The sequence below is a fragment of the Actinia tenebrosa genome, unplaced genomic scaffold (assembly GCF_029948245.1).
Source record: "Actinia tenebrosa isolate PJP-AT-01 unplaced genomic scaffold, QUT_ActTen_1.0 PGA_scaffold8__29_contigs__length_14323225, whole genome shotgun sequence".
Classification (NCBI taxonomy): Eukaryota; Metazoa; Cnidaria; class Anthozoa; order Actiniaria; family Actiniidae; genus Actinia; species Actinia tenebrosa.
In genome coordinates, this window is record NW_028292585.1 from 13,696,969 (window position 1) to 13,719,589 (window position 22,621).

At 37.6% G+C, this 22,621-nt stretch overlaps 3 protein-coding genes across 7 annotated transcripts in view; 1 reads left to right on the forward strand and 2 right to left on the reverse strand.

The window, feature by feature from the left end:
• Positions 1-4,726, forward strand: part of LOC116292375 (uncharacterized) — a 64,988-nt gene extending 60,262 nt beyond the window's left edge. For all 4 annotated transcript variants that reach the window (XM_031699684.2, XM_031699681.2, XM_089040812.1 and 1 more), the window contains 2 exons: positions 280-451; positions 1,454-4,726. In XM_031699684.2, coding sequence (XP_031555544.2) covers positions 280-451; positions 1,454-3,465 — 2,184 coding nt within the window. In that variant the 3' untranslated portion in view covers positions 3,466-4,726. The remainder of the gene's footprint in view (positions 1-279; positions 452-1,453) is intronic.
• A 7,252-nt stretch (positions 4,727-11,978) lies between these two features.
• Positions 11,979-13,888, reverse strand: LOC148905243 (uncharacterized). Its single transcript, XM_089040660.1, has 4 exons — positions 13,798-13,888; positions 13,185-13,532; positions 12,806-12,929; positions 11,979-12,557 (listed from the first exon to the last, which is right to left on the reverse strand). The coding sequence occupies exons 2-4, from the start codon at positions 13,526-13,528 to the stop codon at positions 12,039-12,041; spliced, it is 987 nt and encodes a 328-aa protein (XP_088896786.1). The 5' UTR covers positions 13,529-13,532; positions 13,798-13,888; the 3' UTR covers positions 11,979-12,038.
• Positions 13,889-15,185: 1,297 nt separating this feature from the next.
• LOC116291570 (uncharacterized) lies at positions 15,186-22,227 on the reverse strand. Of its 2 annotated transcripts, none has more exons than XM_089024235.1 (7): positions 22,127-22,227; positions 20,248-20,532; positions 19,141-19,264; positions 17,962-18,551; positions 17,575-17,698; positions 16,155-16,484; positions 15,186-15,581 (listed from the first exon to the last, which is right to left on the reverse strand). In XM_089024235.1, the coding sequence occupies exons 2-7, from the start codon at positions 20,529-20,531 to the stop codon at positions 15,393-15,395; spliced, it is 1,641 nt and encodes a 546-aa protein (XP_088880361.1). In that variant the 5' UTR covers position 20,532; positions 22,127-22,227; the 3' UTR covers positions 15,186-15,392. The 2 variants fall into 2 exon arrangements, with proteins under 2 accessions (XP_088880361.1, XP_088880362.1); XM_089024236.1 differs by having other exon boundaries at positions 22,153-22,203.
• Between the last annotated feature and the right edge of the window lie 394 nt (positions 22,228-22,621).

A 22,621-nucleotide genomic window follows, 5' to 3' on the forward strand; every position in this document is an offset into this window, starting at 1 on the left:
AGCCGATTTTGCATGCGCAATACTAACAACACGCCCTGTCTTTGACCATACACTGCGGTTTTTGCTTGCCACCTCAAAGATGATACTTTTAAAACATTTATAATCGATTTTAAAATTTTGGGAACAATATCAGAAAACATTTAGATGTTGTCCCAAACTTAATTTTTGCAATGCTGAAGCAACATGAGGTCATATTCATATACGATTGAGTTTACCCGACTTGGTTAGAAATCCACTGAATTAGTCATGCCTAATATGGGTTTTTAATTCAATTTTCAGGTCAAAAATGTTTCGTCATTTTGGAACTGGACAGAACACAGACTTATTCCTGGACTATACAATGCTACCTGGTACAATGGAAGGCTCTTTGAGTATGAAGAAGGGTTCATTAGCAGCCGAGAAGCTTATCTTGTTGGGATGCCAAGGTTGAGGCAGCTAAGAATCAAGAAAGGTACAGAAAGAAATAGCGAAGAGAGGATTTACTAATTGTATTTCGGCGGCGATGCTAGGTTGCAGAGCAATAGAATCGCTTTACTCTGGGGGATTGATTTTTTTCAAATCTAAAAAAATATATTGATCCTGCTTTTTTTTAAACTGGGCTGCTGTCATGTGATCTTAAATCTCCTTACTCAACTGGCTAGATAATTGAAATTATATGGAAGTTGGTTGAATAAATAGATGGCTGAATGAGAAAGGATGAGATCATTCATTACAGGCGACAGTTAATACAATTTTGCTTTCAAATCCTGAAATTCTTGAATACACGTTATCTTGTTCATTATAAGCTTAAATCCATAATCTTCATTAAAAAGAAAAAGAATTTTCAAAATATTGGTAATAATGGATATATTTTGAAATATTATTTTTCGATACCACTTCCACTTCCACTTCCACTACCTCTACCTCTACCTCTTTTTTGTTAGCGCAAATGCGCAATTGGTCCATATTGGATACAATGCAGAGGGTGTGAATTGAGAGTGCATAGAATACTGAATGGCGTCTCTATTGTTTCCAGCCTCGCATTTCAGGACAGTGTTGTTTGCATTCGTGACTTTACATTGCAACCGATGAATTGCTTCTGTATTTTAGTTACGGTTGCCAGTATAAGTAAAGCCCCAAAGCAGTTGGATGGAAAATGGACTAAAAGAAAGGCTAAGTTACAGATTGAAAGCTTTTAAAGAACATAAATCCGACTACTGTGTAGTAGTTTTATAGTCTTATGCAGGCTGCTTTGTATTTTCATCTATCCATTTGTTGATATTTTACTTTATACTTTATTTATCGCGTGACGGTTCGACGTTCCTTCATTTTTGTCGCGAGTCGGACGTTCCAGTCATTTGAGACGCCCCCTCCCTCCTGGTATTAGCTTTTCATAGTAAAAAGCAGTAATGAAGATAAAATCTTAAAATTCTCACATTGATCTTGTTCTTATTCCTATTTTTATTTCCTGTAGTCGAGAAATGCCCAGCTGATCCCAGTCACCCAATATTTATGCACTATATATCAAGATGCATACCAAAGTACCATCCTAAAAATGAAGACACTACTCGATACCATCGATCCGACTGGTCACCTGTATCCAATCTATCCATGTTCGAGTCATCGTTTGACCTTATTGAAGAATGTCCCCGACCATGGCGGTACCAAGACCCTAAAGCGCTCAACACCCTCGCGTATCGGGGCACGTACTCCAGTTACAGTGGTGGGGGCTTTGTCGCTGACTTGGGGTACAACAACAAAAGTGCTCGGAAAGTTGTCAGCAATTTGATAAAAAAGAAATGGATTGATAACCACACCGCGGCTATATTCATCGAATTCACAGTATTCGAACCAGCAAGTTTGCTTATAAGTGCTGTTAAGATATTGTACGAACGGATTCCTACTGGTGGCTTTCTGCCTGAAATACGACTGGAACCCCTGACTGTGTACGGTGTGACAGATCCTAAATTACGCACACTTTACCAAAGTTGTCAACTCATTTTCATTGGGGTCGTCTTGTTTTTGTTCTTTTGCGAGTGCTTTAAAATTTATAAGATGGGATGTCGCTACTTCTTCAGGTTTTGGAGCTGGATGGATCTGATTTTGATAACAAGTGCTCTCTTAGCAATGGGAACACTGTTTTTTAAGGAGAAATACGTCAGCGACTTTATACGAGGGGTCCATGAAAATCCATTCAAAACTACAACCACCGACTTAATAGTCCTGTGGTCTCTGCTTGAAATCTACCTTCTGTCATTCGTTATATTCATCATGACCATAAAGTTCCTAAGACTCATTAGGTTTAACAGCCATATTGGACAATTAATGCAGACGTTGAAACACTCGACTGCTAATCTCCAGTCGTTCTATGTTGTGCTATTTATCACTCTCATGGCCTTCACTCAGATGGGGATGCTGATTTTTGGCAGGAATATGGAGTCTTACTCTACGTTTATTGGGTCGCTCAGTATCGTGTTACAGAAGCTATTGGGTACATCCATGCAGTTGAGGAAGATCCAAACGGTTAACAAAGTGCTTGGGTCCATTTTTGTTTTTGCCTATTCCATGACTGTGGCGCTGTTGTTACTTAACGTGTTTCTGAGTATCTTGAACACTTCCTATAAAGAAATCAGAGAATCAGGACGAAAGAGAAGAATTCCGATCGCGTTACGAAAATATATTGAGAATTACTTCAGAAGTTGTTATCGGGAGCTCATGATGGAATTTAAGTTATTTGGAAAGAAATTTAGAAGGTGGAAGGGAATGGATATGCTCTCCAATGACAGCCAAGCTGAGCTCTGGGACCTTTGCAGTGACACGACAAAAGATGCTGCCATGATGCCAAATGGTAACGTGAGCTGCATTTCCAGAGAAGATGTTGGCAACGAAATCCGAAATATTCCTTATGAGGTGGAGCCATTTTCAGTTACCGAAGATGTGTTCGAGGAGGCGCCTTTATTTGAATTTGCCCAAAGTAACCAAGATTTTTATAGGTATCTTGTGCCTCTTGCGACGTTTGACGAAGAAGATGACATCCTCGATGAGCTCTGTTGCCTTGGTGACATCAAGACGTCACTGAGAATGATTGAGCGTGACCTTTTGCGTGCAACCGCTGTAGATGAGTATTCATTCGATGAAGAATTTGTCGAAGTGGAACAAGACACCAAGAGCCAAGAATGCTTCAACATTGGAAGCACTCTCTCTGTTACTTTGTCTGTACTAGAAAATGAAAAACCTATCCAAGATCAGGTAGAAAAAGATGATATTTCGCTATACAGTGTGTACAGCAGCGAGGAAGGTGGAGTAAGCGACGAGAATGACGACGATGAAGGGGATATTTATAACGCCTTCAATGCCAAGTCTAGCATGCATGCTAGTCTTAGTAGTATTAACGAAATATGCGCTAAAGCTGATCAAGTACCTGATCCAACGCTACTTTCTCCCAATCAAGCCGCGATTATTAACCCACAGACAATACGATGGTGATTGATAGTCCATATATATAATATCAAATAATAATAAGTAATATCAAAAGCAAATCGTTTCTTATCAATCATCACTAGTATCAAAAGTTATATCATGCACTTCGACTGTATGGTGGGAATCGGAGCCAGCCGTTAACATAAAATTAGTGTGACCCTGCTACTAGGGCTAACTATTGTTCTAAGTCTAGGGTCACTATGGTCTACATGGTCACCAGGGTCACTATGGTCTACATGGTCACCATGGTCACCAGGGTCAGATTGGTCTACACGGTCACTAGGGTTACCAGGGTCACCAGACTCACTAGGGTCATCAGGGTCACTATGGGCTACATGGTCACCAGGGTCACATTGGTCAACATGGTCACCATGGTCACCAGAGTCACCAAGGTCACATTAGTCTACACGTTCACGAGGATTACCATGGTCACCAGACTCACTAGAGGCATCAGGGTCACCAGGGTCACTATGGTCTACATGGTCAACGGGGTCACCCTACGCGCATGTAAACAATGTAGTAGAATAGCTCAAGCTCAAGTGCTCTGCCTCTGCCTTTTCAACGTTTCAAGGTATCTAGATCAGGCAAATCTTATTATCAAGACTTAAATGTTTCCCATGATTCTCTGCAAATAACCCCAAAAGAAAACGAAAACATACGAGGCCGCCTAGTTAGCCAGCTTGAGTTCAAAATAATCAATGAAAAACTTAAAACCACCATCAATTCATTATTATTATTATTATTATTATTATTATTATTATTTTAATTAATAATTGCTATCGTTTTGGTTGAAAACGTGTAACACTATAACCATGCTCCAAAATATTCAGATATGCAAATTAGGAGTTTTGATACAGTATTTGGAATAATGAGTTAAGTTTCAAGACAGCCAATACAAACCACTATGAAATTCTACGAACTTTGAGTTGAACACAAGAATATTCCGCACAAAATCAATCAAGGCAACAGAGAAATCGAAACTGGAGAAATCCTGGGGGCAGCTGTTACATTTCCAGTGGCGGCCATGTCTTTTGTTACTTCTTTGTATTGGGGATGAGAAGCATCAGTCAAGTCACTCAAAACTATAGGAATTGTTGGGTCTATATCAAAAAACTTTGACAGTTCATATACGAACGAAAAACTACGACAGTATGACTAAGGTTTTTGTTTTTGTAAATAAATTGGAAAAGTTGTCAAGATCCCTTAGAAGCTCTTGGATGAAGAGCTAACAATGTAAAGTAATAAAAATGGCCATTATAAAATGCAATTTATTCGTCATTGTGTGTGATATTTTCGGACCAAACGCATGGACTATAGCCCACGGTTTTAATCGATTTTGGGCCACTTTCACACCTTTTAAAAAAATATGCGTTCATTTATGGGGAAGAGAAATATGGTCATTTTCAGGTATTTTAGGGCAAAAAGCATGAACTACAGCCCATGGTATTGATAGATTTTAGGTCCTTTTCACACCTTTTCCAAAAATATGAATTATTTATAGCAAAGAGAAATGAGGTCATTTTTGACCATTTTCGGGAAAAAAGCATGGACTATAGCCGATGGTTTTGATCGATTTTCGGCCATTTTCAAATCTTTTCAAAAAATATGCATTATTTATAGGGAAGAGAAATGAGGTCATTTTTGACCATTTTCGGGCGAAAAGCATGAACTATAGTCCATGGTTTTGATCGATTTTGGGCCATTTTCACACCTTTTTAAAAAATATGCATTATTTATAGGGAAGAGAAATGAGGTCATTTTTGACCATTTTCGGGCGAAAAGCATGGACTATAGCCCATGGTTTTGATCGATTTTGGGTCATTTTCACACCTTTTCAAAAGATATGCATTATTTATCAAGAATGCAAAATAGGTCGTTTTTGGCCATTTTCGGGCAAAAGCATGGACTATAGCCCATGGTTTTGATCGATTTTGGGCCATTTTCACACCTTTTCAAAAAATATGCATTATTTATAGGGAAGAGAAATGAGGTCATTTTTGACCATTTTCGGGCGAAAAGCATGGACTATAGCCCATGGTTTTGATCGATTTTCGACCATTTTCACACCTTTTCAAAAAATATGCATTATTTATAGGGAAGAGAAATGAGGTCATTTTTGGGTATTTTAGGGGGAAAAACATGGACTATAGCCCATGGTTTTGATCGATTTTGGGCCATTTTCATACCTTTTTAAAAAATATGAATTATTTATAGGGAAGAGAAATGAGGTCATTTTTGACCATTTTCGGGCGAAAAGCATGGACTATAGCCCATCGTTTTGATCGATTTTTGGCCATTTTCACACCTTTTCCAAAAATATGAATTATTTATAGCAAAGAGAAATAAGGTCATTTTTGACCATTTTCGAGCAAAAAGCATGGACTATAGCCCATGGTTTTGATCGATTTTAGGCCATTTTCAAACCTATTCATAATATATGCATTATTTATAGGGAAGAGAAACGAGGTCATTTTTGACCATTTTCGGGCGAAAAGCATGGACTATAGCCCATGCTATTGCTAAACAAATTGCTAAAAATGTCCGCCTCTATAGTGGGACCATCTCTCACTGTGATTTTTCGACAATCTATTAAAATGGGCATTTTTCCTAGGGAGTGGAAAATAGCGAAAGTAACGCCTATATTTAAAAAAGGGGAGAAAACTGACCTAAACAATTATCGCCCAATCTCGGTCATTCCCACTGCTTCAAAGATATTTGAGAAGATCGTTTATGATCAACTATACGATTATTTGAATGAAAACCAGTTATTGACGGAATGCCAGTCAGGCTTTCGCTCCCTGCACAGCACTGTCACCGCGTTGCTCGAAGCAACGAACGAATGGTCAGTTAATATAGACAAGGGACTACTTAACGGAGTAATCTTCATAGACCTCCAAAAAGCCTTCGACACCATAGATCATGAAATTCTTTTGTCCAAACTATCGAATTATGGTGTAGATGAAGGCTCACTCAAGTGGTTCCGTTCTTATTTACTGACGAGGTCTCAGCTGTGCAGTGTTAACGGAAGTCTGTCTGAGCCTTGTACTGTGAGCTGCGGTGTACCACAAGGCAGTAATTTAGGCCCACTTTTATTTCTCCTGTATATTAATGACTTACCAAATTGTTTGGCGCAAGCCATAACAAGAATGTTTGCTGATGATACCAGCATCAGCGTTCATGGTAAAAATGTAGGAGACTTGGAACCAAGCATCAACACTGAACTCACTAATATACATCAGTGGTTGTTAGCAAATAAGCTAAGCTTGAATGTAGCGAAAACGGAATTTATGATTATTGGGTCCCGCCAAAAGTTCACAGCGCAATGCGATTCCACTATTAATATTGCGATTAATGGAGCTAGCGTTAAACAAGTTGATCACACCAAATCTTTGGGTGTCACTATCGATAAAAACCTTAATTGGTCAGAACATGTTAACAACATTTCGAAGAAAATCTCTTCAAGTATAGGGGCTCTAAAACGTGTTCGCCCATTTATTTCGACCGATAGTGCCATCCAAATCTACGAAGCCTTAATTCTACCCAAACTGGACTATTGTAGTGCAGTTTGGGATGGATTAAGTGATAAACTATGTGTTCAACTACAAAAGCGTCAAAATCGAGCGGCTAGAGTTATCACAAGATCTAACTATGACATAAGATCTAGCCATCTCCTTGACCAATTAAACTGGGATACACTTGCAGTTCGTCGTAAAAAACAAAAAGCCCTACTAATGTTTAAGACGATGCAGGGACGTACACCAGTTTACTTACAAAACCTTTTCTCCGACTACCATACTAAATACAACCTTCGAAATCATGATCATAAACTGTCAATACCTAAGCCACACACTGAATATCTAAAACGATCATTCAGCTATAGTGGGGCAAAATTGTGGAATGACCTACCGTTAAATATAAAAGAGGTCAAGTCAGTACGAAAATTTAAAACGGAAATTGATAGTTTGTACAGTAAGAAAAGTTGTAACTAAGGGCTCCACGGCAAACATGTAAAACAGTAACTAGCTTTTTAATCGTAAATCTTTACTTTTAAATATTTTTAGGCAATCGACTGATGTTTTTACCGTGGCAAAATGAAGAAGCTTCCTTCCTTCCTTCCTTCCTTCCTTCCTTCCTTCCCATGGTTTTGATCGATTTTGGGCCATTTTCACACCTTTTCAAAAAATATGCATTATTTATGGCGAAGAGAGATGAGGTTATTTTTGGTATTTTAGGGAAGAAAACATGGACTATAGCCGATGGTTTTGATCGATTTTGGGCCATTTTCACACCTTTTCCAAAAATATGAATTATTCATAGGGAAGAGAAATGAGGTCATTTTTGACCATTTTCGGGCAAAAAGCATGGACTATAGCCCATGGTTTTGATCGATTTTGGGCCATTTTCACATCTTTTCAAAAAATATGCATTATTAATAGGGAAGAGAAATGAGGTCATTTTTGACCATTTATGGGCAAAAAGCATGGACTATAGCCCATGGTTTTGATCGATTTTGGGCCATTTTCACACCTTTTTAAAAAATAATCATTTTTTAAAGGAAAGAAAAAATACGTCATTTTGGGGTATTTTAGGGGAAAAAACATCGACTATAGCCGATGGTTTTGATCGATTTTGGGCCATTTTCACACCTTTTCAAAAAATATGAATTATTTATAGGGAAGAGAAATGAGGTCATTATTGACCATTTTCGAGCAAAAGGCATGGACTATAGCCGATGGTTTTGATCGATTTTAGGCCATTTTCACACCTATTCATAAAATATGCATTATTAATAGGGAAGAGAAATGAGGTCATTTTTGACCATTTTCGAGCAAAAAGCATGAACTATAGCCCATCGTTTTGATCGATTTTTGGCCATTTTCACACCTTTTCCAAAAATATGAATTATTTATAGCAAAGAGAAATAAGGTCATTTTTGACCATTTTCGAGCAAAAAGCATGGACTATAGCCCATGGTTTTGATCGATTTTAGGCCATTTTCAAACCTATTCATAATATATGCATTATTTATAGGGAAGAGAAACGAGGTCATTTTTGACCATTTTCGGGCGAAAAGCATGGACTATAGCCCATGGTTTTGATCGATTTTTGGCCATTTTCACACCTTTTCCAAAAATATGAATTATTTATAGCAAAGAGAAATGAGGTCATTTTTGACCATTTTCGAGCAAAAGGCATGGACTATAGCCCATGGTTTTGATCGATTTTAGGCCATTTTCGCACCTATTCATAATATATGCAATATTTATAGGGAAGAGAAATGAGGTCATTTTTGACCATTTTCGGGCGAAAAGCATGGACTATAGTCCATGGTTTTGATCGATTTTGGGCCATTTTCGCACCTTTTCAAAAAATATGCATTATTTATGGGGAAGAGAGATGAGGTCATTATTGACCATTTTCGCTCAAAAAGCATGGACTATAGCCCATGGTTTTGATCGATTTTGGGCCATTTTCACATCTTTTCAAAAAATATGCATTATTATTGAAGGATGCAAAATAGATCATTTTTGGGCAAAAAGAATGGACTATAGCCCATGGTTTTGATCGATTTTGGGCCATTTTCAAATCTTTTCAAAAAATATGCATTATTATTGAAGGATGCAAAATAGATCATTTTTTGGGCAAAAAGAATGGACTATAGCCCATGGTTTTGATCGATTTTCGGCCATTTTCACACCTTTTCAAAAAATATGATTCATTTATAGGGAAGAGAAATGAGGTCATTTTTGACCATTTTCAGGCAAAAAGCATGGACTATAGCCCATGGTTTTGATCGATTTTGGGCCATTTTCACACCTTTTTAAAAAATAATCATTTTTTAAGGGAAAGAAAAAATACGTCATTTTTGGGTATTTTCGGTCAAAAAGCATGGACTATAGCCCATGGTTTTGATCGATTTTTGGCCATTTTCACACCTATTTAAAAAATATGAATTATTTATGGGGAAGAGAGATGAGATCATTTTTGACCATTTTCAGTCAAAAAGCATGGACTATAGCCCATGGTTTTGATCGATTATTGGTCATTTTCACATCTTTTCAAAAAATATGCATTATTAATGAAGGATGAAAAATAGGTCATTTTTTGGCAAAAAGCATGGACTATAGCCCATGGTTTTGATCGATTATTGGTCATTTTCACACCTTTTAAAAAAATATGCATTGTTAATGAAGGATGCAAAATAGGTCATTTTTTGGCAAAAAGCATGGACTATAGCCCATGGTTTTGATCGATTATTGGTCATTTTCACACCTTTTTAAAAAATATGCATTGTTAATGAAGGATGCAAAATAGGTCATTTTTTGGCAAAAAGCATGGACTATAGCCCATGGTTTTGATCGATTATTGGTCATTTTCACACCTTTTTAAAAAATATGCATTTTTTAAGGGAAAGAAAAAATACTTTATTTTTGGGTATTTTAGGGGAAAAAACATGGACTATAGCCGATGGTTTTGATCGATTTTGGGCCATTTTCACACCTTTTCCAAAAATATGAATTATTTATAGGGAAGAGAAATGAGGTCATTTTTGACCATTTTCGAGCAAAAAGCATGGACTATGGCTTATGGTTTTTATCGATTTTAGGCCATTTTCACACCTTTTCGAAAAATATGAATTATTTATAGGGAAGAGAAATGAGCTCATTTTTGACAATTTTCGGTCAAAAAGCATGAACTATAGCCCATGGTTTTGATCGATTTTCGGCCATTTTCACACCTTTTCAAAAAATATGCATTATTTATAGGGAAGAGAAATGAGGTCATTTTTGACCATTTTCGGGCAAAAAGCATGAACTATAGCCCATGGTTTTGATCGATTTTTCGGCCATTTTCACACCTACTCACAAAATATGAATTATTTATAGGGAAGAGAAATGAGGACATTTTTGACCATTTTCGGACAAAAAGCATGGACTATAGCCCATGGTTTTGATCGATAATTGGCCATTTTCACATCTTTTCAAAAAATATGCATTATTAATAGGGAAGAGAAATGAGGTCATTTTTGACCATTTTCGAGCAAAAAGCATGAACTATAGCCCATCGTTTTGATCGATTTTTGGCCATTTTCACACCTTTTCCAAAAATATGAATTATTTATAGGGAAGAGAAATGAGGTCATTTTTGACAATTTTCGGGCAAAAAGCATGGACTATAGCCCATGGTTTTGATCGATTTTTCGGCCATTTTCACACCTACTCACAAAATATGAATTATTTATAGGGAAGAGAAATGAGGACATTATTGACCATTTTCGGGCAAAAAGCATGGACTATAGCCCATGGTTTTGATCGATGTTTGGCCATTTTCACATCTTTTCAAAAAATATGCATTATTAATAGGGAAGAGAAATGAGGTCATTATTGACAATTTTCGGTCAAAAAGCATGAACTATAGCCCATGGTTTTGATCGATTTTCGGCCATTTTCACACCTTTTCCAAAAATATGCATTATTTATAGGGAAGAGAAATGAGGTCATTTTTGACAATTTTCGGTCAAAAAGCATGAACTATAGCCCATGGTTTTGATCGATTTTTCGGCCATTTTCACACCTATTCACAAAATATGAATTATTTATAGGGAAGAGAAATGAGGTCATTATTGACCATTTTCGGGCAAAAAACATGGACTATAGCCCATGGTTTTGATCGATGTTTGGCCATTTTCACACCTTTTCAAAAAATATGCATTATTCATAGGGAAGAGAAATGAGGTCATTTTTGACAATTTTCGGTCAAAAAGCATGAACTATAGCCCATGGTTTTGATCGATTTTCGGCCATTTTCACACCTTTTCAAAAAATATGCATTATTTATAGGGAAGAGAAATGAGGTCATTATTGACCATTTTCGGGCAAAAAGCATGGACTATAGCCCATGGTTTTGATCGATGTTTGGCCATTTTCACACCTTTTCAAAAAATATGCATTATTTATAGGGAAGAGAAATGAGCTCATTTTTGAACATTTTCGGGCAAAAAGCATGAACTATAGCCCATGGTTTTGATCGATTTTGGGCCATTTTCACGTGTGTCCTAAAAATATGCTTTATTTATGGGGAAGAAAAAATAGGTCATTTTATTCACGTCTCTACTATTGCAAGCTCACCGTTTGTGTTGCTTCGATGTAAAGGCACGGCTACCTATCAAGGTGGCGGAGAAGGATTTAACGGCGTTGGTAAAAAAAATAGGTTGGGTAGCCACGGTTAGGCGACTCGCATTGTAAGGTTAGTTTTCAGAATCGGATTTCAATCGTTGTAAGCTAAGCCCGGTTATGTGAGGCCCGGATAGCGCTATCTAACGGATAAATCTTATGCAGTGGATAAATTTATTGGAAAGCAGCATCAAATTATCCACTGGATAATGATTTATCCGCCGGATAGCGCTATCCAGGCTTCGTACAACCGGGCCCTGATGTACAACAAAACACTTAAAGGTGTAAAGAGTTCTATACTTTTCGTACGGGGGGTGGGTTGTGACAATAAGGAAAACAAATACGAAAGTTGTAGCTGTTGCTTTTAATTCGTTTTGGCCAATGCAAGAATTTTCAAAAGAGTTTCTATTGAGCAAAAATATAACCAAACCCATAGATACTCCTGTTCCCGTTGTCAGAATCGCAGCGTGCCTCATTCCCAGCGCTGTTACTGTTATTCTCACCACAGGTGCCCCCACCCGTGCCAAACCCTATACGAGAGTCTGGATGGGTACATTCATTCTCTTGGTTTGAGATGATACCAATCCTTGCCTTGGAATGTCGATAATGTCCAGCTACGTTGAAACCCTCACGGTTGCAGTTGCGTTGAAGGGATGAATTGGGTATCAAATTCTTCCAAGTTTGGCGTCCGACGTGGAATCCCCTGTACCCTCCGGGAGCGATCACATTATATAGGGAGGTCCCGTGGTAGTTAACTGTCAGCCAACGAGTGCCACCAGCGTTCATTCCTAAGCAGAGCCTATTGAATGGATAGGTCCAGTAGGTATCTAACTTGGTTTCTTGTTGTCCTAGGCCGCTTGCTGCACCGCTTGGGTTGTAAGCAACTTTGTTACTCCAGTAGCTGGAATCGTAGTTAAAAACTCCCTGAAAAACAAGAACGCGATGAACTACGAGCACGAGCACGAGCACGAGCACGAGCACGAGCACGAGCACGAGCACGAGCACGAGCACGAGCACGAGCACGAGCACGAGGAGTTAAAAAGAAAAGTAGGAAGAGAGGAAGAGATGCATGAAAAAAGAAGAAAAAAAGAAAGAAAAAAAAAGAAAGATAGGTGGGAGAAGGGAATGACCAGAAGGAAGCTTCAGCACATCTCTGCTATTATTGTCCTTACCGATCGTCCATTGATCTTCATTATCATAACCCATCCCCTTGATCCACAGATGTAGCCCATGTAACAATACACGCTGGACACTCGGCCTCCGGTCTTTAGGTAGTAGTATCCATCTCTGGCATCACTTCAAGTAAAAACAGATAATGGAATTAGCTAGGGATCCCCCGATTTGCAACTTTGACAAGAAAATTATAGCAAAACTGAATTGAAGTTCATCGAAGTGTATGGCTCGTAATGGGTCTGTTTTGGGCAGGGGAAAGGAAAATGTCTTTTGTTAGATCCTAGAACTTCGTGATCAGCTAACCCACTTTTTTCTTTGCCTCAACCTTAAAAAAAAGCAAATATCACAAACCAACTAATGAGTAAAAAATGGGAATACCTTCGGCTTGAAGCGATATGACTACAAGAAGATCCAGGATTTTTTTTAGTCCCAACTTTGGGGGGCAGCGTTGGAGCTGGAGTTGCAGCAGGGGTTGGTTTTGTAGTAGGACGAGTATCGAAGCCACCACTACCAACATCTACGAACTTCTCTCCATCACAGATCTGTAGTTTCTTGTTGTGGTATCGCAGTTCTCCATCGGTTTTCGGACTGCAACTACAGCTGTGCTTTGGTACACGGTAAATGTAGAGTTGGTCATCTTCTGTGCCACAGTGGAGATTGTTACTCATTTCTCCAGAAACAGTGAGAGACGCCACCAAGGATAGCAAAAGAACAAAAAACATGATCCTATAGTGAAAATAAAATATATTACACAAAAGTATTCTTTAAAAAAAAAATTAAACTATTGCACTGAAGCCGGTTTTTTTAAAGCCTTCTCTTTTCGTTTTCTTTTTCCTTTTCTCCTTCTCATGTTATCTCTCTTTTTTTGGTAAAATTTCATTGGGAATGACCCATGCAATGCAGCAAGTCAAGACCCAAAGGTGTGATTTCGAGTAATCTTAGTTCAAGAACTGCCTTCTCCTTCTCCTTTAATTCTCTTAGTTTTTTTTACCTGATCTGAAGGTGCTTTGCTATTGTCAACCCTTTCTCGCCCAAAAGACAGTTGTGTTTGATCTACGACGATGTCCTAAGCTCATATAATGTCTTCTAATAACCCCCCTGCCTTTTCTAATAACTATTTTCTTATTAAGTAATAACAAAGTGCTATCTGGTGATTATTTTTGTTTGTTAAAGATTATTTCATTAAGGTTTTAGTATATATAGTTTTAAATTGGAAAAAATACTAAGCCAGTCTTCGTGATAAAAGGTTTTTTAAACTGATTTTTTTGTTGTTTTGTTTTGAAATGGTGGTTTCGAAATTGTTCTTAATATTCATTTTCCAGTTTGAATACATCCAAAGTACCAAATAGGGCCCCATCGCAGTTGTGTTGTCACGGGTTTTCTTATGTGCTACAACATATTTATAATTAACAAATATCTCTCTTTGCCAATCCCGCAAAGCAAGGCAGGGAAGCAACACGACATTTATGATGGCACTATTTCGCAAACATGAAAAACAAACTAACTAAACATGTTGTCTGCCGCAGATCCATCCATCTATACCTTGATTTTCACTGAACAGCACTCATAAAACAATAGACATATATCGCAGCTATACTATTCAGTGCTAAAATATGAGCAGTTTCACAAGTTATTTGTAATCACTGGCAGCACTTAAAGTTTAGTGTGAACATTGTTTTCGTTGATTTTGATCGTAGTTTTGTATTTGTCGTTAATGTCACTCACGACAACAGAGTCACTGAAATTGTTCTAATAAAAAATCTCCAAAAAAAAAAAAAGGTCATCTTTGCAAATTTGATATTCTTTATAATTATTTAATGTTGTCGTTTGCGGTGCGCCGGACACCCCCTAAATTATAAGCCGTAATTATTCTTACACCGTTTTGAAGCGATGCATATCTCTATATACATATATACATTTCTTTATAGTGACTAGGAATTGAAAACAACTGAAATGAAGAGTCATGTTGTGACAATTGAATAATTTTGCACACCTGCTAGGCAAAGATAATAAGTGCCACTCTTCGCTTATTGATTTCCTTTTTTTTCCTTTTCCTTTTCCTTTTCCTCATTCTCGCTCGCTTGCTCGCTCATTCATTCATTCCCTCCGTCCGTCCGTCCGTCCGTCCGTCCTTCCGTCCGTGCTTTTCTATGTGCAATAAAAACAGGCATAATTAAGATTGAATCCTTTCCCAGAATTCATCCTAGAAATGATAATAATATGCATGACAACGGGGTAAGAGGAGTGTTGGTTCAAGGTTGTAGTGCACACTATTTTACCGTATTTTTTTAAATTTTATAGCTAGTTACTATATGTGTGAAAACTTGTCACAAATAATTTTTACTGTACGTTTACTGATTTTGAATTTAGAACTAGTCATTTTGTTTTGTCATCATTTATTTTTTTTAGTTCACAGAAGATAGCCTACATTACAGCTCAAGTTACATCGGGACTATAAGTATAACCAATTGCAGTCTATTCCACTAGATACCCGAACTAATCAATTTAATGTCCCTGACGAAAAGCCTTTGTTTTACATATTATTAGTAGTGTTTGACTGTCCCTTAAACATTCCAGTCTTTAACATTACTGAGCAAGAATGAAACCCATTGCTGGAGTGTTTTTATTCCCGTTGTCAGGGCTACAGGCTGCACCGTTTCCTACGGTGATGGTGTTTTTGAGCCCGCACGCAGAGTGCGGTTTTACACCGAAGCCAAGGTAGGAGTCTGTAGAACCACAGTTGTTTTCTTGGTTAGAAACGATGCCAATCCTTGCCTGAAAGTAACGAGAAAATATTATTAAATAAATATTATAATGGTAATTATTATTCTACAGAACATGATTATATAGCTCAAGCTTCTTGATAAGGTGAAACAAAATGCTTAGCAACAACAATGATATGATAAATGAACAAGGAAAAGTAACATAAAGCTAAAATATGGAAAAAATGAAACAGAAAAAAAGAGAGAGAGAAGAAGAAAGAATAAATACTTCTGTTCTGAGTTCTCTATTCCGTTGGATTCCATTGTTGTTGTCATTGTTGTTGTTGTTGTTTTGTAGAAAGTCACGTGTTTCAGTGAAGGTTCAGTTTACTTAGCTTTGGGCGTCAACATGTTTTCCCATTTTATATTACGCGTGTCATTTTCTTGAGTATCATTACTTTGTTTAACGGTTGCGCATAAGGAAGACACAGAAATATGATACAGATACAACTCAAACAAGGCACTACGCCCAATTACAAAGTAAAGAAATGTACTTGTTAGGTTTCTTAGGAACTAAGTTTGTCAGTTTTAACTGCATTTTTGTACCAGATTTACTTGCTTTAAGAAAATCAAAGCATTCACCTACCCATATTGCGAGTTTAATATTGAATCCCTCGCGATTGCAATTTCTCTGAAGAGAGCTGCCTGAAACAAGCGATTTCCAGGCATTACGTCCCAATGTTGTTGCTCGGTACTTGTTGTTCGCGATGACAGAGTACAGCGATGATGCCTTCTGTGAGACAGGAAGCCAGCGAGTTGACTCACCGACCCTCATTCCAAGGCACAACTTCGAGAAAGGGAAGGAAGAGTAAGTGTGGAGTTTCATTTCTGAGTTGCTTTTGAGTCCTTGGGAAACGGCTTCCACGTTATGTACGTGATGAGATGTCCAATAAACTGAGTCGTACTTAAACAATTGCTGTTGAGAAATATACATTAAAAAATACTTAGTTAATAAAAATAGTAAATATCAACTTCTTTTTTTCAATATCATGGTAAATATAAATTTAAAAATGAGATGTCCGTGCTTCCAATTTGCAACATTTTGTGATTTAACTGGACGTCATTTCCTGTCTCCAGTTCAGTGAAAGACAATCAGCTGAATCAAAAGTATTCATGCATTCTTTCTGGTTGATAGCACATGATTGTCAGTGTTTTACCCTCCTTCGGAGTAGGCAATGATATGGAAACACATTTAATGATAACTGATTTCTGCACTCCATTATTTCCCAAGTATCCTGGCGACTAATTAGTGCCCAGTTTTGCATTTCTGAGAACATATAACTGAATAAACCGTTTCGACTATGGCGTCATTCTAAGGCCCTGACAAGTGGTCACGACATTTAACCCAACATTTAGCCAACATTCATGGTTACAACTGCCCTTAGTTACCTTTGCTATGTCCCACAAACTTAACCAATCTTCTAGAGTTTAAAACTCTGGGCCCGGTTGTACGAATGGTGGATAGCGCTATCTGACGGAAAAATCTTATCCAGTGTAGGATAAGTTTAATGGATAGCAGCATTGGCTTATCCACTGGATAAGGATTTATCCATCGGATAGTTCTCTAACCGGGCCCTGATGGCGGAAAATTTATTATAAATTAATTTAATAGTTTAACGTCCTACAAAAAGAATTCCAAAATTTCCTCGTAATCCTTGTAGTACTCTTTCAAACAGATAATGTGTAGTTGTTTGTGTGACAATATTTTTATTCCACTGGGAAAATTGATGCAACGGTGATTGGTTCACTATTGTCTGAGTTGAACCTATGAATTCGTAGAACTGTGTAAGAGATTCTGGTATTGCTAGTAAATAATGCAATTTTTGGGTGCATGTTACGTCATAGCCGCCATGTTGGTTTGACGATAACAAAGAATTTATCATTAACTTCTCTTGTGAGATCAACCAACATCGCGGCTGTGCCATTGTTATCTATATCCCAAGGGACTTTGAGTCCAGTGATTGCACCCCAAGAATAAAATAAATAACAGAATTCAACAGAGTAACCTTGCTTCCGTCCATCTTCAAAAGCAGTGTCCACCCTCTGGATCCACAGATCTCATCCATATGACAATATACTCTGAAGATCTTGCCCCCCAAGATAAGATAGTAAACACCATTACCAGCACCACTATAGACAAGAAAAAAATGATAATAATAATAATAATTTTAAATAATTGGCGTTTTCAATGTTTGACCACCATTTTGAACAGAAAATAATGTTCAAATACTTTGATCATCAAAATGACACCAAGCAATTCAAAGGATTGACACATTTACCATTGAATAATGGAATGTTATGTATACTTCTACTTCCGTTACCAACACTCATATATAGTAAGCCCAAAAATAGAGGCTTTCTAATCCACTAAAGTAAAACTTTAACTGACTGACCTTCTTGCCGATTTGATGGCTTTACAGGAAGAAGCCGGCTTATCGAAGGAGCCCAGAGGAGCATCATGTAATTGCTCTTGAACAAAGATGTACCCAAAGCTCCTGATGCTCTTATCTCCGTTGTCAGCTTGGCATCGCGCTTCGTTCCCTGCTGCATTATTCGCTTGCTGTCCACAGCGGGTTCCACTAGTTCCAAATCCAAAGCGCGAGTCTGGAGAATTACAGTCGTTTTCTTGATTGCTTACTATTCCGATCCTAGCTCGTATTTCTTTTACGTGAACATTAAATCCTTCGCGGTTGCAGTAACGTTGTAGAGAAGAACCGCTTATCATACTCTTCCAGGCGTCACGTCCGTAATGCGTCTCCCTATACTTGCCATCAGCAATCAGAGCATACAAGGAACTTGCACGGTACTCCAATTTCATCCATCTAGTTTTACCAGCCGTCCTCATACCCAGGCATACCTTACTGAGGGGAGTGTGCGAATAGGTATCAAGCTTGACCTCGGTGTTGTCAAGACCACTGCTTCCACCAGCCACGTTGTAAGGCTGTTTGTTGGTCCAGTATTTGGAGTTGAAATTGAACGTGTTCTGTTGATATAGAAGATATGTCGAAGGTTTATAGATAAAATGTTTTTGTGGATGGGTGGATGGATGGATGGATGGATGGATGGATGGATGGATGGATGGATGGATGGATGGATGGATGGATGGATGGATGGATGGATGAGTGTATGATAGGACTGAATGAATGAATGAATGAATGGATGGATGGATGGATGGATGGATGGATGGATGGATGGATGAGTGTATGATAGGACTGAATGAATGAATGAATGAATGGATGGATGGATGGATGGATGGATGGATGGATGGATGGATGGATGGATGATGGATGGATGAGTGTATGATAGGACTGAATGAATGAATGAATGGATGGATGGATGGATGGATGGATGGATGGATGGATGGATGGATGGATGGATGGATGGACAAATTCATGTGAACAATTTAAGGTCAATTAGACACGATAAACATGCAAACACCCCAGCTTATGGATGGTAACTTTTTTGCCCCTAGAAGGTATATAAATAAACTCTTGGAATGCAGTAACTTTGATCACTTAAAACAGCAATTATTACTTATCAAACAAAATTTCATAGGAATAAGCTGTTCGAACCTTTGATCCATCAATCTTCATGACCATAGTCCAACCTCTAGACCCACACATCTCTTCCATGTAACAGTACGCCTTGATGGTAGCTCCTCCTTGCTTCAGGTAGTACAGTCCACTCTTTGCCTCCCTGAAAGTGTATTGTATACATCGTATCAAGATATTAAGGCCTCGTAATTGCAAATCTTTGTATCAGTTGTATGATAGAAAGAACAGGATGATCAACTCGAAGAAAATTTATATCTATATAAATTAAAGTAAATGCCTCAAGCATTAGTACCATAAATCGATATCGCAATTTAAAGAATGAATGCAATTGTAATTAGTATCACACAAAGCAGCTTTGTGGCACGAGTAAACAGATTGTAATGTTATTCTCTTTAAGGACAAAAACTAGTGTACATGTTTACGTTTTTGGGCCAATCACGTTGTGTGTGCGTGACATCTTATCAAAGCCTTAATATATGATCTCTGCGTGGGTTAGAGAAATCATTCTGGTTCAAAGAGTTATCGCAACACCAGAAATTCCATCCCATCCATCACGTTTGTCCTTTTAGGATATTCCATTGCAATAGGAAATATATGCAGTCAGCATATGAACAATGTTAATGTAAAAGTTTTTAATTTTAGCTGGTTTACACGCATATTCCAGAGTTACAATAAATCAAGGATTGGGATTAAGTGCTCCCATACTGGTCACTCTTTACCCATATACTCATGGTAGACTATATTCTTGGGTATTATAACCCCTATGTATCCGTCACCATGGAAACTAAGGATAATTCTGGGAATAATTACCCTGGGGGGATTATGACCCCCCTGCGGTCTAGGAGATCTTTACCCCTAGATTGAGAGAGGATTATTGCCTCTCTTTGCCATGCATGACCAGTATGCTAATTGCTGTGATTGCGATTACAGCCACTTGATTCCCATACGCCATTACCCCAATCTCGTTGTGATTGTTGTTGCTCCAACGGGTTGGGAGCATTAATATATGGATACATCCTCATATTCAAATTGGAAATCACAATTCATAAAATCAAACCCTCCGGTCCTAAATTGATATCTTTACATTTTGATCCGACATTTTAAGATAAGCAACCTGAGACTTACTTCTTTTCCTTCAGAATCTCAGAACACGACTTTGCCGGGGCTTCTTCAGATCCTAATTCACGTTCGACTCCACCGCCTATATCGACATATGTGACTCCATTACAATACTGGATCTTGTTGTTATGATAACGAAGGGTACCAGCGGCTTTGGCATTACAAGCACAGTTGTGGGCGTGGACTTGTGGGATCGTGTAGTAGTCTTGTTCATTTACGCAGTACTCGGGTGACAGTTTGACTGCCAGGGTGGCGGTTGCCAGGAGACAACAAACCAGCAAAGCAAACATCCTAGAAAATTAAGAAGGAATAAAAGAGCTAGAAACAAAGTTCACATTTTGGATTATTAGGTTTTTGAAATTGAAGAAGATTCAAAATTGTGGAGTAGGGGAATAGACGCACGCGTTTTACTTTGGCATGATGTTCCCACATTTCAGACAACGCGTGTGTCATTCGCTAAAGTATAATATCTTTGTTCAAGCCCGTCCTGTTTATAAATTGAATTCCACAGAGGTGCATGCACTACCAACTTGAAAATGTCCTCTTAATTAGAAACAGATATAAGAACATTTATGAGAGCCCTTGCACTAATTTCCAATCTGGCTGAAGGGGGGGAGGGGGGCAAAAACAAACAAACAAACAAACAAACAATATAACGACAACAACAACGAAGAACGAAACAAAAAACAGAAACAAAAAAATCTCACTTATCTTAATAGTGATTCACCTTTTTTAAAACAACAACAACAACGAAGAACGAAACATAAAACAGAAACAAAAAAATCTCACTCATCTTAATAGTGATTCACTTTCTTTAAAACAACAACAACAACGAAGAACGAAACATAAAACAGAAACAAAAAAATCTCACTTATCTTAATAGTGATTCATTTTAAAAAAATAATATAATGTAAATGTTTTTCATTGTTCTGACACCAAGGTGGGATACGCGAAAACCAATAACTATCGAAATAGCTTATAATGCAATTAATCAGAGGAATAAAAAGGAACCCTGCAGATTTTTCATTATATGGTGTTAACACGAAGCAAATAAAAGCTTATTAGAAAATTAATATCCACTTAAACACCATATTTGTTTAGCGACCTAAAGAAACGCTTTGTTATTTATCAATATAAAATCAATTGTTAATCATCATTACGAAGCTAAAAGACTAACAATGATTAATGCCTTTTGTTGCGAAAGATGTCCCATAAAGCAGTTACGTTTCCAATTATTACAAAAGAAAGAAAGAAAGAAAGAAAGAAAGAAAGAATGTACTTTTATCAAACTACAAATTTGGTTTCTATGAAAGCCGTTATATACTTAATTCAATAAAGTTAGTCACCAAAAACCTAGAAAGCTGTGATCGCTGAGAATCATGGGGAAATGTTTTATATCCAACAAGTAAAGCTTTTGACACAAACTGCAGCAGTTGAGGATGCTCAGAGGAGGTGAGACTGTAACTGGTAGGAGATCTCAAGTCCATCAACAGTTATCAAGCGTTTGAAATATGTAAGGGAGGAAGAGGGAGGGAGAAAGAGAGAAACGAAAAAGAGACAGACGGAACGTAACACAGGAAAGAAAGCTAAGAGGAGTAGAGGATTGTTGAAAGGACAAGTAAGAACGAAATAAATGCGAAGAAAAATGTTAGTTAGAGTTTCTTAGCAATATTTCTATGACAAACTGATAATGCCTACACCAGACATATTCATCACTTTTCACATGCCATACCCCCATTGCATACAGCCAGGAAGACGATAGTGTCCTAAACTTTCACTTTGGAGGGTGTATTTAAAAGGGCGTTTTAATTTCCTCGGACTACGGGGAAAAGTAAAAACGTCTTCCATTACAACTTAAAAGCAATATATCGATGATATATGTTACCTGTGTTAACTTGAAAAGTGTTTTACCTGGGGGCGTTTCCTATATCTTGTTGTTGGAAAAATAAGCCTCAATTGTTGTGACAAATTTGAGGGTTTATGCACTTTTATACTGACATAATCAAATAGCAATTAAGAAGAAGTTTACTTTAATCAAAATATTTATTTATCTTCTTTTTTTGAAAGAATCACCTGTGTATTTATACTAAAACAATTATTTGCCTCAGGCTCAGTGATTATTGGGGAATATTTACCCCGATAATCACTTCGCCTTCGGCGAATAATTGTTAAATAAAAAAGCAGTTAAAAAAGTTGAAATGTGTTTTTGGTTCATTAACTGTTAGAAATAACAAAATTGAAGGAATAGGTTAGCGAACGAACGAACTTGCAAACGAGAAAAGGAAAGAAACAAAAGAACTGAAGGAACAAACCCACGAAATGAAGAAAAAAGAAAGGAAATAATATAAGAAACAAAGCAACGAAGCAACGAAGGAAAAAA